Source organism: Muscardinus avellanarius (assembly GCF_963383645.1).
Source record: "Muscardinus avellanarius genome assembly, chromosome: 9".
NCBI lineage: Eukaryota > Metazoa > Chordata > Mammalia > Rodentia > Gliridae > Muscardinus > Muscardinus avellanarius.
Genome location: NC_137795.1, coordinates 21,393,943 through 21,407,704, shown reverse-complemented (window position 1 = coordinate 21,407,704; position 13,762 = coordinate 21,393,943). Strand labels below are relative to the sequence as shown.

The window sequence follows — 13,762 nt, the reverse complement described above, 5'->3', positions numbered from 1 at the left end:
TGAAAGATAATTAAAGAATTAATTAATTAATTAATTAATTAAAACACGTGGGAAAGCTATTAAATGTTTAGCCTTGTCCAGGAAAATTATTTGTGATCTTTATTTTTTTATATCTTACATATTTTGTCCAATTACATTTATTTTACAAAAAGCAGCTCAAAATACAAGAAAAGCTTATTTATGAAACCAATAAATATTTTATAATCTGTTTTTCTAAATATTCTTACAGTAAATTTTCTGATTGCCCTTTGGTTCTCCTCCAAATACTTTTCAACTATACTGCCAAAAAAGATTAAATTTTATTTGAGCTGGTTTTCCTGCTACTTGAACATGGTGTCTCACTTATTTTCCAAGTTTACCTTTTTTTCTAAGCTAATAGGCAATTTTTCAGAAACGTCATGGAATACTCCAGTTTTCCTTTCCTAGGCAGCTCAGTATTCTCCTGAAGGTATTTCCTTCTCTTCTTTGAAAAGAAAGTGCTTTGTTTTGAAGTGAAAAAAGGTGGATCTTTGTTCTCAGTCTAACCTGGACGAAGGTCAAGATAAAGGTTCTGACTTGAGTTTTCTTTCTTCAAAAGAGGATTACAGTAGCTGGGTGTGGTGGTACATGCCTGTAATCCCAGTATTTGGGAGGCTAAAACAGGAGGACTGCAGGTTAGAGGCCAACCTCAGCAACTTAAAGAGATTCTCTACAACTTAGTGAGACCCTATTACAAATTTCGTTTTCTAAAAAAAGGGCTTTGGTTCAGCTCAGAGGTAGAACCCTGAGTTCAATCCCCAGTACCACTCTCACCCCCACACCAATGGGGATTATAATCGTGTGTGAGACAGACGATGCAAAGGACCAGCAGTACCTAAGTAAGAAGGCTATATGCACTAGGCTCCTGAATTTACTTCTGTTCCTTGGTTCCTTTGTTTGTTTTGTTCTTAGACAAAACCTGATGACAGCTACAGTGTTTTAAAATACTTAAGCCTCAACTAGGATAACAACTGAAAGTGAATTTTCTAACAAGAAATTCACAAAAGTTCATAGATTCTATTTTTAAAGACACCCTAATTTCTGAAGTTTGGATACCAAAGTAACACATGTGTACCCATGTTTATGGAAGCACAATTCGCAGTAATCCAATGGAACCAACCTACGTGTGCAAATGGGTAATGAAGGTGTGGCATACACACGCAATGGGATTGTACTCTGACACAAAGAACAAAGCTATGTCATTTGCCAGAATACGGATGGGACTAGAGAATATTATGCTACAAGAGATCATTCAGTCTCAGAAAGTTAAGGGTCATATGTTTTCTCTCATAGTGGAAATTAGAACAAAAGTAGGAAGCAAAAGGGACTTCTGTCAAACAAGGAGAGAGAACAGTAACGGCAGGGCACTGGGGAGGAAAGTGGGGAAAAGAAAAATGAGGGCTGAGGAAGGGAACAGTTCAGGTAAGGTTACGTCCACAGGAAGTTTCGTTTAAACTCACCGGGGGCAGCAGGTATAAAGAAAGAAATAGACCAAGCGATGTTTGCATATATGTGTGTTTCCTTTTGACTCTTGTTATAATGCACCAAGTACTAAAAAAAAAAAAAAACTTGGCTGTGGTGGCACACACCTGTAAGCCCTGTACTTGGGAAACTAAGACTGTAGAATCACAGGTTCAAGGCCAGCCTCAGCAATTTAGGGAGGCTCTTAGCAACTTGGCAAGACCCTTTTTCAAAACAAAATAGATAAAATAACAAAATAAAATAGGTCCTGGGGTGTGTCTCAGAGGCATAACATCCCTGGGTTCAATTCCCAGTACCAAAAGAAAAAAATGGTATATATAAAAAAGGATTTGTAATTTTTAAAATGCTAAAATTTTTAGGAGTGAGAATTTTCTCTCCTGCTATTGTTATTCAATTTATTCAGTGAAATCTAAGTCTAAGCTCTTCATTTTAATATATTCTTCCTGAAGTCCTTGTAAGACTTTTTCATTTGCACATATTTATAAAAGCTGCCCCTGACATTGTGTATTACATTTGAATTTTATAATTAAAAATACTTACAGCTTCTCAAGATGTCCATCAGGTGGCAGTATGTACTTCTGTGGCAGTGGAGAAGCCCCGCATTTGGAAATCAACCTCTGGCCACATCCTACCACCAAGGTTCTGAGGCCTTCCTGCCCTTGCTCACTCATGGGGAGGGCAAATATCAGCCCAAGCATTGGAGACAGTAAGCGCTCTGACTCCTGACCCAGCCTCAGCCTGGTGATTCCTGTTGTCCACCATTGCACAGTTCAGTATTAAGATGATGCCCCTGTTAGAAGGCTATGAAACTCTGGGATACACACCTACCCCAGTGGTCCTGAGTTCCAGTTTTAAGGGGTCTCAGATAATAGTGGAGAGGACTTCCTAGCATCCTGACAATATAACCAGAAAGCTACCTGTGTAGGGCAAGTGATAGACATGTAACACAAGAGCCAGCCCCACTCTTAGCTTTTGCAGCAGGTATCACTAGTCAGTCTCAGTAGTTCCCCTGCTAGCCTCCTTCCCTTTTCCCTACACCCTCTAAAATTCCAAAATGGAAGCTGCCTTGGCCTTAGAACTGGAAAATCCTAGGATTCTAAGATTAATCTCACACACCAACTATAAGTAGCAGGAACAGCCCCTCCAAGATCTGTCCCAGAACAAAGCAGAAATGCCTCCCCTCCTCTTTAATTAATTAATTAATATTTATTTTTATTGGTGCACTGTTGTAATACATCTTAAAGGGGTACAAGATGGTAGAGGCATACATACACACCTCGCTTATTTAGCCCTACCCCAATTCCCACCCCATTCCTTCTTCCCCTCTCCTCCTCTTAAACATTGATCCTACCACCATCTCTACTTTGCCCCTCAAAGATCCCAGATTATATTTTTCATTTTCAGACAAATCTGATATTACTTTCATGAGTATCTTTATACCATAAACAACTTTTCTCCTTATCTGAATTACTTTCCTATTGCATTTTAATCTATAACAGCACAGTAGCCAAACAGAATATATATATATATGTATTCATATACATGCATCAAAACCTTGACTCTTACCAGAAGTGAATGTAAAATTTGATTTGAGTCAGGGTTCCAAAGTGGATCTTCCCAAAGAATCAGATTGCAGTTTCATCTTGAAAAATATTCCTAAGGGAGGGGTCTGCCAGACCTAATGGGGAAATGAGGCCTGACCAAAGAGCCCTAAGAGTAGGAGGGAGAAGGAAGGGAGAAGTTTGCCAATTCATGGTGCTCTAACATGCTTCCTTCAAATAAAGACCTTTGGTCTTTTATTCCTGAGTTCAGAATAACATCGAGATTTAGGATAAACTTCCTCAACAAAGGAAATTAGTATAAGGAAAGCATCTCCCTGTCCTGGGCAGAGGTGCCAGCAGTAAAGATGGTAGTGTCACAGGCATTGTTTCTTTTTTTATATTTTTTATTGGTGTATAATCTAATGGAGTATAAGATGGTGGAGGCATACATGCACACATCACCCATTTAGCCTTTACCCAATTCCCATCCCATTTCTTCCCCCTCCCTCCTTCTCATGTTTGGCTTAGTGGTTGAGTTTGAAATGTTTGTGAATGTACATTAGGGAATTTCCCTCTTCCCCCCTTCCATCCCCTCAGTTAGGTTCCCTTATTTCCTCATTTATTCTCCGTTTTCATCTAGAGCTCCTCCTATGAGCCATTTTCTCCCTAGCTTCCGCATATTAGGGAGATCATCTGATTTCTTATTTTTTGTGACTAACTAATCTCACTTAGCATAATGTCCTCCAGTTCCATCCATTTCCCTGTAAATGATGGAATTGTGTTTTTCTCTATGGCTAAGTAAAATTCCATTGTGAGTAATGGAATGTGGCTGAGTAATATCCCTTAGTTTTTTAATCCATTCATCTGTTGATGAACACCTTGGCTGGTTCCACAGTTTTGCAATTGTGAATTGTGCAGCTATGAACATAGATAGCATATCCATTAGTTTGATAGTTTGGTTTCCATTCTTTTGAGTAGATACCAGAAGTGGTATTGCAGGATCATATGGTAAATTCCCATTCTTCTGAGGATGTTCCATACTGTTTTCCAAAGTGGTTGCACTAATTTGCAAGCTCACCAACAGTGTATTAGAGTTCCTGCTTGTCTACATCCTCACCAGCATTTGTTGTTGTTTGTGTCTTGAATGATTGCCATTCTAGAAGGAGTTAAGTCTCGGGGTAGTTTTGATTTGCATCTATCTGATTCCTAAGGATATTGAACATTTTTCACAAATTTTTGAACATTTGAATTTCTTCTTTTGTGAAGTGTCTACTTAGTTCACTTGCTCATTTTTTGATTGGATTATTTGTTTTCTTAGTGCTGAGTTTCTTGAGTTCTTTGTATTTTCTAGATATTAGCCTCTATTGGAGGAGTAGGTGAAATCTTCTCCCATTCTGTTGGCTCTCAGTTGCATTATTTCTAAATTCTATAATCTTTGCTCTGTAAAAGTATCCCACTTTAATATGATAAACTCCTGGACTTTTTTCCCCCTAAAGCATTGTATCTTACTATCTTTGCATCCTCTTGTATGTTTCAAAATACCCTTAATCCTTGAAACCCTTTTTAGCTGGGGTTCAATAAGATTAATAAGCTCAGATACTCATTTAAATTTCCTAGAACACTTTATAATCCCAATATTTAGAAGGTATCAAACCATATGATTCTGATTCCTGCTATTTTTAGTTCCTATGCTTTAAAAATATCAAGGTGTATAAAAATCTCAGAAATTATTAACCTTATTATTATAGTTATCATATTTTACTTCTGATCTCATGTTAGCATAGTCTTTGTATTTTTCTTTTCTAAGTCTCAAATTATATAATTGAACTGCAAAACTTAGCAATTATATTTGTATGTAGCACTGATTTATTCAGAATTATTGTTTCCTAATTGCTTCAACTGCTCCTGTCTCATTTTCCTTAAGTAGATCTTAGACTCCTATACCACAGGTTCATTTTGTTTACCACAATTTCTAAAAATTCATATTCATTTTAAATAGCCAAAGGTGACCTCTGCTGAATAACCCCGGAGGCAATTAGTTTCAGCTGTCCCTGAGCTCAGTGAATTTGTCCTTAAGCGTTGGGTAGCCACACCTCTGGGAGATGTGAATTAGTGACTTAAGCTAATGCAAGATGCATTTTAGAGTGTACAACAATTATCACTTCTAAAGTCAATATAAGGTCCCTGCTCTTAGGACTCAAGAGAACTTCTAATCTTCTAGATATAAAAACTGAGGCCCAGAACTATTAAGAAAACAGCCCAAGTAAGAGAGCCTTAATGTGGCTGATTTATTTGAAAATTAAAACAAAATATTTCTTTTCCCTAGATTTAAAATTTAAAGTCAGTGACTTCCATGAAGCTTAGAGACATACTCTCTCCTTTATTCGTTGCCGATTTTTAACCCTGCCTCACTGAGACCAACACATGCCTCTTCTTCCCTGCCTTTTGTCTTTTATCTTCTGCAATTCCAGTTAGGAAAGAAAGAGATGGAGAAGTCCAGTGGATTATCTCTCCAAGAATACCTTTTTTGTGGTACTGAGAATTGATCCCAGGGGCAGTCTACTTCTGAGCTACACCCCCACGTGGTTTTATTTTGAAACAAAGTTTCACTAAATTGCTGAGGGCCTCATTAAATTGCTGAGCCTGTTCTTGAACCTGCAATTCTCTCCTGTCTCATCCTCCTAAGTACTGAGATTAGAGGAGTGTGCCACCATGCCCAACTTTGAACCTTAGTTCTATTCCAAGGGTAGGTAGACCTTAGTATACTTCCTCCATGGGGGTCTCTCTTCTTTTTTCCCTTAGTATTCAGAAGGCAGGAGGCTGGGTTCTAGAGTCTCTGGATGAATGACAGCCCCAACTAACTTGCGGTGGATTTTGTGTGATAGACAAATCAACCTTTGATGTGCTGAGATTTGACATTTTATTTGTTATTTCAACATATTCTAGTCCACTCTAATACATTTATATAGAAAAATGCATGCCCATCATAGCAAATACAATTTTTTAAAAAATTAATATTTTGCTCCTTGGTATATCCTTTTACACACACACACACACACACACACACACACACACACACACACATATATATATATATATTTTTTTTTTTTTTTTGCCATACTACCCAGTACCTCTGAATTACCCCTCCAGCCTGATTTTTCATTCTTTATTTTGAAACAGGGTCTCACTAAGTTGTGGAAGGCCTCACTAAGTAGCTGAGGCTGGCCACAAACTTGTCTCAGCCTCCCAAGTACTAGAATTACAAGCATACATGACCATGCTAGCTTATACAAGTATATTTAAAATCTGTATTTGTTATAATTTCATTTAGCTGCAAGAACATGGAACCCACACAACAATGGCTTAAAAGTATAGTGGTTTATTTTTATCAGCATAACAAAAGAAATGTGTGTGAGGAGGCAGCTCAAGATTTGGATGTATCATCCACAAAATGTTAAAATCCTTCCTGCTCTGACATTTTCTACCTGGGGTTGCCTGGCCTCACTGACTTTACCTCTGAAAACACAAATCAAATGTGGTGAGTCCTGGAGTAGGTGTTGACAGCAGGTGCTTGGGGAGTGGAGAGTCAGAAAAGGGGCTTCAGCGTCGTGTTTCCCTGCAGAAGTATGTGTTGAGGCCCTGTGGTGAGAAGCACAGGCCACCTTAAGGAATCTTCCAGGTGCACAGTGCAGCTGCAACAGAGTATAAGATAGGCAGGGGCAGGGGCTGTGGGGGAGTGGGAGCAAGTGAACAGGACTCTAGGAGTCACGTGAAGGAGTTGAACTGCATCCTGATGGCAAAGGAAACCACTGAAAGGTTCCCAGAGGAACATGACCCAGACATTTTTGCACTTTCGAAGTCCCACTCTGGCTGGAGGATGGTTGGAAAAGGAAGAGAATGGAGAAGAAAGGTCTGGGGAAGGAATGGAACCAATGCAATTGAAAAGAGTAGTCTGTTGGGAGACTGCAAGGAGAACCAGAACAAAGGCTGTGGTGCTAGGAGCCCAGGGAGCCTTTCATACATCTTCCTGGCACAACTCGACCGACACTCCAAGGGCTCTCTCCAGGTTGTAGACCACTGCAATAAAGCAAGTAGCAGGAATCGTTTTGTTTTGCAAAGCATATAAAGGTATGTTTAAGCTATCATGTAGTTTACTGATCGTAAAATGACATTATCTCTTAAAAACAATGTATATATTTTAATTAAAATACTTTATTACTAAAATTTTTAACAATCACCTAAAGTGGTGTTTTTTTTTTTTTTAATGAGTCAGGTGTGGTAGTGCAAGCATCTCATTCTAGTACTTAGGAGGCTGAGACAAGAGGATGACAAGTTCGCAGACAGCCTCTGCAACTTAGTGAGATTGTATTTCTAAATAAAAAATAAAATAGGCTTTGTAACTCAAAGGCAGAATGGCCCTGAGTACAAATAAGTCTCCAATAATACAAAGAAGAAGGAAAAAAAGAAAGAAAGGAAAGGTGAAGGAAGAGAGGAAGAAAGAGAGGAAAAAGAGAAAGAAGAGAAAAATGACACTAATAAACTTATTCGATTCAGGGTTTCCACAAGCCTTTAAGTTGCACAAAATGCAGTTATCTGTAATATGCTATGAAATGAGGTGTGTGTGCATAGATAACATTATTTCAGCATGTAGCTTAAATTATATGTGCATTAATAGGCTCATTACTGATAATTTCTCCACATTATGAAGGTTAAGAAAACCCAGAAATATTGTAAAACTTTATGACGTGATTAAATTATTTTTATTTATTACTATTTATTAATAACTAGTTCAGAACTTTATGGGTTACTTAAAATATTAACATTATTTTTAGTGAGAAACATAATTAAATATGTTTTATTTTTGAATCTTGGTTTAATAGGGTATTATAGAGTAATTCAAATACCTGGTTCAAAGTTTTAAATTTATTTCAATGCTGGAAATACTTTCTTAGGAAAAAATATTTAAAAGAAAAAAGTTTGTAATTGGCTATCATAATATGTGAGATAAACAACATTGTCAAGAAATTATGCAGAACTTTAGTTACAATTATTCTATAATTTTTAACAATCTGGAAAAAATGGTGTTTCTACTAGATTAATCAGAAGTATATTCAGTTAATAAATTATATAAAACATGGACCTTTTTAAAAAAAATTTAAAACAATAAGATAAGGTAGGAGTCTAAGTGATTTTTGAGAGTGTAAGTTTGATATAGTTTGTAACATTAATGACATTTGGAGGTGAACTCTTTGGGAAATGATTTGGATTATATGAGGTCATGAGGATAGAACCCAATTAGGGCATTAGTGGCCTTATCCAAAAAGAAAGAGAAACTCAGGGCAGCACACTTTACCTCACCACGTAATGCTTTCTGCCATGTTATGGTGCAGCAAGAAGTCCCTCATCAGATACAGCTCATGTTCTAGGATGCCCAGATAAAAGAATCATGAGCTAAATTAACCTCTAATCTTTATAAATTATTCAGTTATTCTATTATAGCAACAGAAAGTGGATAAGACATTTTTTATCCCTATACAACATTGCAAGAATTCTGTTAAGATTATATTCTTAATGAAATTAGCAGCTTGGATACAATGTGATATATGTATAGCACAAGTTCATCTTAGCTTGCCTAGATTTATCACATGCTTATTCTCCAAGCAGCCTAGAGTACCATATTGATTCTTGGCCAACACTACGGAATACATTTAACTAAAACTAATAAGTGTTAAGCCAGGCATGGTGGTGGTGCACGCTTGTAATCCCAGCATTTGGGAGGCTGAAGATCGCGGTTCACAGATAGTCTCAGCTATTTAGTGAATCCCTTTGCAACTCAGTGAGACCCTGTTTCAAAATAAAGAATAAAAAAGAGGGCTGGGGGTGTAGCTCAGAAGTATAATGCCCTTGGGTTTCATTCCCAGTACTGCAAAAAAAAAAAATAAATAAAATAAATAAATAAATAAATAAAAATAAGAAGTGATGTATGTGTATGTGTTTTATTGGGGATTTAATCCAGGGGCATTCTACTTCAGAGCCACAACCCCATCACTATTTTATTTATTTATTTTTTAATAGGATCTTGCTAAGTTACTAAAACTGGCCTAGAAACTGACGTCCTACTATCTTAGCCTCCCAAGTACCAGGATTACAGGTGTGCACCACCATGGGAATGAGCCTACCATATGATCCAGCGATACCACTTCTGGTTAACTACCAAAAAAAATGTAAATCAAACTACCAAACGAATGCATGTGTTTCTATGTTCATAGTTTCAGAATTCACAATTGCCAAATTATGGAACCAGCGAAGATGTCCATCAACAGATGAATGGATTACAAAACTATAGGATATGTACACAATGGAATTTTACTCAGCCCTAAAGAACAAAATTACATCATTCACGGAAAAATGGATGGAACTGGAAAACATTATGCTAAATGAGATTAGCCAATCACAAAAAATAAGAAATCGGATGTTCTTTCTCATATGTGGAAGCTGGGGAGAAAATGGGTCACAGCAGGAACTCTAGACCAAGAAGGGAAACTATAGATGAGCAAATAAGGGGACCCAGTTGAGGGGGATCAGAGGGAGAAAAGGGAAATTTTTTAATGTGCCTGATGTACATTCACAAACATATCAAAACCAATCACTAAACCAAACATGAGAAAGAGGGGGAGGGAATGGGGTAGAAAGTGGAGAAAGCTAAATGCATGTATGACTATCATCTCATACTCCATTAAGATGTTTGACTACAATGCACCAATATAAAAGAAAAAAAGTACCCAGAGAAAAGGGACTTCAATGTGGAGAACACAGTATGTGCAGTCTTAGAGAGGTAGTAGAGGCTGACATAGAGTGGACACTGTGAGCATGGTTAAATGAAGAAGCCTTGGGACATCTTGATAATTCTGGAAAGGTGAGCTGGAGCTGGAGGAAGCTCACCTAAGTGTAAAAGTAAAATGGCCTCTATATGAAAAAAGTATAAACTTTCTCCTAGGTTGAAGTGGGGATATTTAAAACAGCTGGATGGCATAAAAAGGTTTTAATTCTAGAAAATTCATTGTGACATCAGCATGGCAACCGAAGTCTATGTGGTGAGAGTAGTGATTTAGCAATGGTAAGAAGGAAGAGGCCTGCTGGGGCCATCCGGACAAGCCGGCTGAGGCCCAATCAAGGCAAGAGACATACGTGTGATATTTGGGGGTTAATATCAATAGGACTTGAACAAGAAGAAAAACCAGAAGACTATGTTTTCGGTTGCAGAGAATAAATGATGTTTTATACAGTGATAAAGATTATCATTTGGCCAAATTCTAATCAGGCTCCTCTGAGTGTCCTCTGTTCAGCCAGAACTGACCTTGAGCTTCCTTCTCTGTCCTTGCAGGATCACAAAGCAAGAGCCTAGTTATGGCAGTTCAGCCTAAATCTTCCATCTTTTCTATCTGACCACCCTTATTTTATATTTTATCACCCTTATGCACCTTCAGCAAGAATTCTCTTGAATCAGTCTAGCAACAATCCCCTGGACCTTTGATACTTCCTCATAGCAATTTTCCATCCAGTGACCCACAAAGTCTTTGGCTGTAAATCCCCATTTGTCCATATTGGAATTAGAGTTGGGCCCAATTTGTTTCTCTCGTTGTAAGTAGTCTCTATACCGTAGCAACTTCCCTTACCCTACCCTTATTGATTAGAATCTTCTTTATCATCTTCAACAAGTGCCAGTGAATAATTTTTTCATATTGTTACATGAATAAAACATGTGGAAGGAGCCTGGTGTGGTGGCACACACCCCTAATCTCAGTACTTGTAAGACTTAAACAGAGGATTGTAGGTTTGAGGCCAGCCTCAGCAACTTAGCCAGTCTTTCGTTCAAAATAAAAGATAAAAAGGGCTAGGGATATAGTTCAGAGGTAGAATGCTCCTTAGGTTCAATTCCCAGTACCAAAAATAAATAAATAAATAAATAAATAAAAGAAGATTTTGATCTAGAGGGAAGAACATGAGTTCAGAATTTTTACATTGACAAAATGAAGGAGAAAACTCATTAACATTACTAACAGTTAAATCTGGTATTATCATGACCTAGAAATATGATGATTTTTCAGGTAATAAATAATAAGACATTTTTTCCATGATTAGGCTTGGATTGATGCTTATTTTATATGATCAATAAAGCAATTTGTTTTTTTTTTCAGCAACACAATTTTATTATGAGGTGGATGGTAGACAGGGGAATGAAATGTGCCCAGGAGAAACCAATCTGAGCTTTCTCCCAGGTGAGAGGTAGGGGTCCTCTCCTGCCCAGGCGACTCCAGGAGCCCTGTGACACAAGCCCACGTGGAGATGCCGGAGGCAGCTCAAGCTCCCTTGTCCACATGCATCGAGCTGGTCCATGGGCAGCTGTCTCAGGTGAGGTCAGGCCGATGTCCGTTCTGAGGGCAGAATCATGGATGCTCAGGGGTCTGGTGTCTTCATAGGCACCACTCTCCTGAAGAATCTCCCGCGCTTCTGGCCAGCGTTCCCTAGTGACACTTTGTTACGAAAGGCTGGAGGCCCTGTGCTGGGGGCAGCCAGACAACAGCAATTCAGAAGCCAGTCCGCAATGGCCCTGGTGGCCTTTCTCCAGCCCCGCCGATTGCCAGGGGCGGCGGCTAGGGTGTCGCCATGGGACTTGCTGCTCTCTGGCTTGTCCATAGGGCCGCTGTTGCGGAAGCTGGGCATGGGGGGCTCAGGATCATGCTGGGGGCCATCACAGGGAGCCATGGGGGGCGTCCTCTTCGGGCTTCCCATGGCGATGGTGGGCAGGCTGGCCCCTCTGCCCCTGTTCCTCCCTGATGCCTGCTCATCCTCAGCCAGCTGAGGATAAGAGGGAAGAAAGGGGACAAAGCCAAGGGCAGGATCACTGGCTCTTCTACTAGGAAGGGGAGGAGCGGGGCACAGGTAAAGACTGAGCTTTGGGTGAGTGACCTAGACGTCGGCCTTGAAGCCTGAGCCCGGTGTCAGCAGACATTGCAGCAGGAGGTAGGTGGCCATGCCGTGATCAAATGTCTTCTGACTTATAGATACACTGACTTCTTTAATATTGAAGCCCAACTCAAACATCATCCCCAACACGGTGGGGTTGGGCAGGTTGGGTAGCGGCTGCCTGGAATGTCCTGGAGAATGCTCTTGCTCCTGACCCAGCCATGGGTGCTCCAAGATTTGTGGCAGCGTGGCCCTCTCAGCGGGGTCCACGGTTAAGAGCTGTCTGATGAGGCTCTGGGCTTCGGCTGACACATGGGCCGGCATTTCGTAGCTTGCGTCCAGGATCTTCTCTGCCAGCTCTGGCACAGTCTTTCCATCAAATGGGAGGCGCCCCGCCAGCATGTAGAACAGAGTGACCCCCAGACTCCAGGCGTCCACTGAGGGGCCGTCGTACTCTTCCCCATTGTAGAGCTCGGGAGCGCAGTATTCCGGGGTGCCGCAGGCCCTGCTCAGCTTCTGCCCAGCCTTGAACCTGCTCCCCAGCCCAAACTCACACAGCTTGACATTGCCGGCCTTGTCTAGCAGGATGTTCTCCACCTTCAGGTCCCTGTGAACCACGCCTTGCTCATGGCAGTAGTGCAGGGCACACACCACCTGCCTGAATGCTCTGCAGGCCTCTTGCTCCTCCAGGCTGCGGTCCCTGGGGATGTGCCACAGGATCTGTCCTCCAAGGGCCGCCTCCATCACCAGGTACACGTAATCCATGGTCTCCATCACCTGAAACAGCTGCACCACGTTGCAATGCTGCACACGCTTCATGAGCTCCACCTCAGTCTCAATGGTCTCGAAGATCCCTGTGACCTTGTACGAGACCTTCAGCACCACCAGGATGCCCGTGAGGTGGTGGACGGCCAGTATCACCTGGGCAAAGCTGCCCCGGCCAATGACCTCCAGGACCGCATATTGGTCCCTGAATGTCTCCTCCGAGCACATGGTGGTGATGAAGCCTTGCTGCCCTCGCCTCATCTGTCTACTCTCTCCATCTACACTACTCATCGTAACAACACTAAATACTACGCTAACTAAAAATAACTATGCTAGCTAAAAAATAAACAAACTAAAACAAGAAGTAAACTAAATAAAAACAGCTACCAAAAGTTAAAGAAACAACCAATAAACAACTAAGAAAACCAAAAAACACCAAAAACAAAGAACGAAATCGAAATCCTGCAACCGTCAAACTCTCAAATGCGCTCACTAGCTAACTCTCCCACTTGTCACCCTCAAAGCTTCCAGCGGCGACCAGGGCCTTATATAGCCGGCCGTGAGGCTTCCTCACAATGGCTCCTGTGAGGTCACAGCAAGAAGTGGCCAGGTCACCGCTGAGTGTTGCCATGGTGAACAGATCACACCTTGGGCCTCCAGGACCTTTTTAGTTTAATAATCAGAAAAAGAAAGGACTCCAGGAGCTTTTTCTTCACTGGGTTTGGGAGGCCGATATTTCCTTGCCTAGGAATTAAAACACTTGGGATGTTTCCCTGCCTTTTTCCTTTTTTTATTTATTTTTTAAAATTTATTTTTATTGGTGCATTGTAATCATACATCACATTGGAATATAAGACTTGAGAGGATATACAAGCACACATCATCCAATTAGCCCTCATCCAGTCCCCATCCCATTCCCTCCCCCTCCCTCGATCCTATGCTTGTTTGGTGATTAACTTTGATACATGTGTTTATGTACCTCCTGCTTT

General features: G+C 40.4%; 1 protein-coding gene across 1 annotated transcript; it reads right to left on the bottom strand.

Annotated features, from left to right (window-relative positions):
* Positions 1–12,011: 12,011 nt before the first annotated feature.
* LOC308266752 (sperm motility kinase Z-like) lies at positions 12,012–13,064 on the bottom strand (the record flags this gene model as incomplete). The annotated part of the gene is made up of 1 exon (XM_080701168.1): positions 12,012–13,064. One exon carries the CDS (start codon positions 13,062–13,064, stop codon positions 12,012–12,014), a length of 1,053 nt encoding a protein of 350 aa, XP_080557294.1.
* Positions 13,065–13,762: the final 698 nt, after the last annotated feature.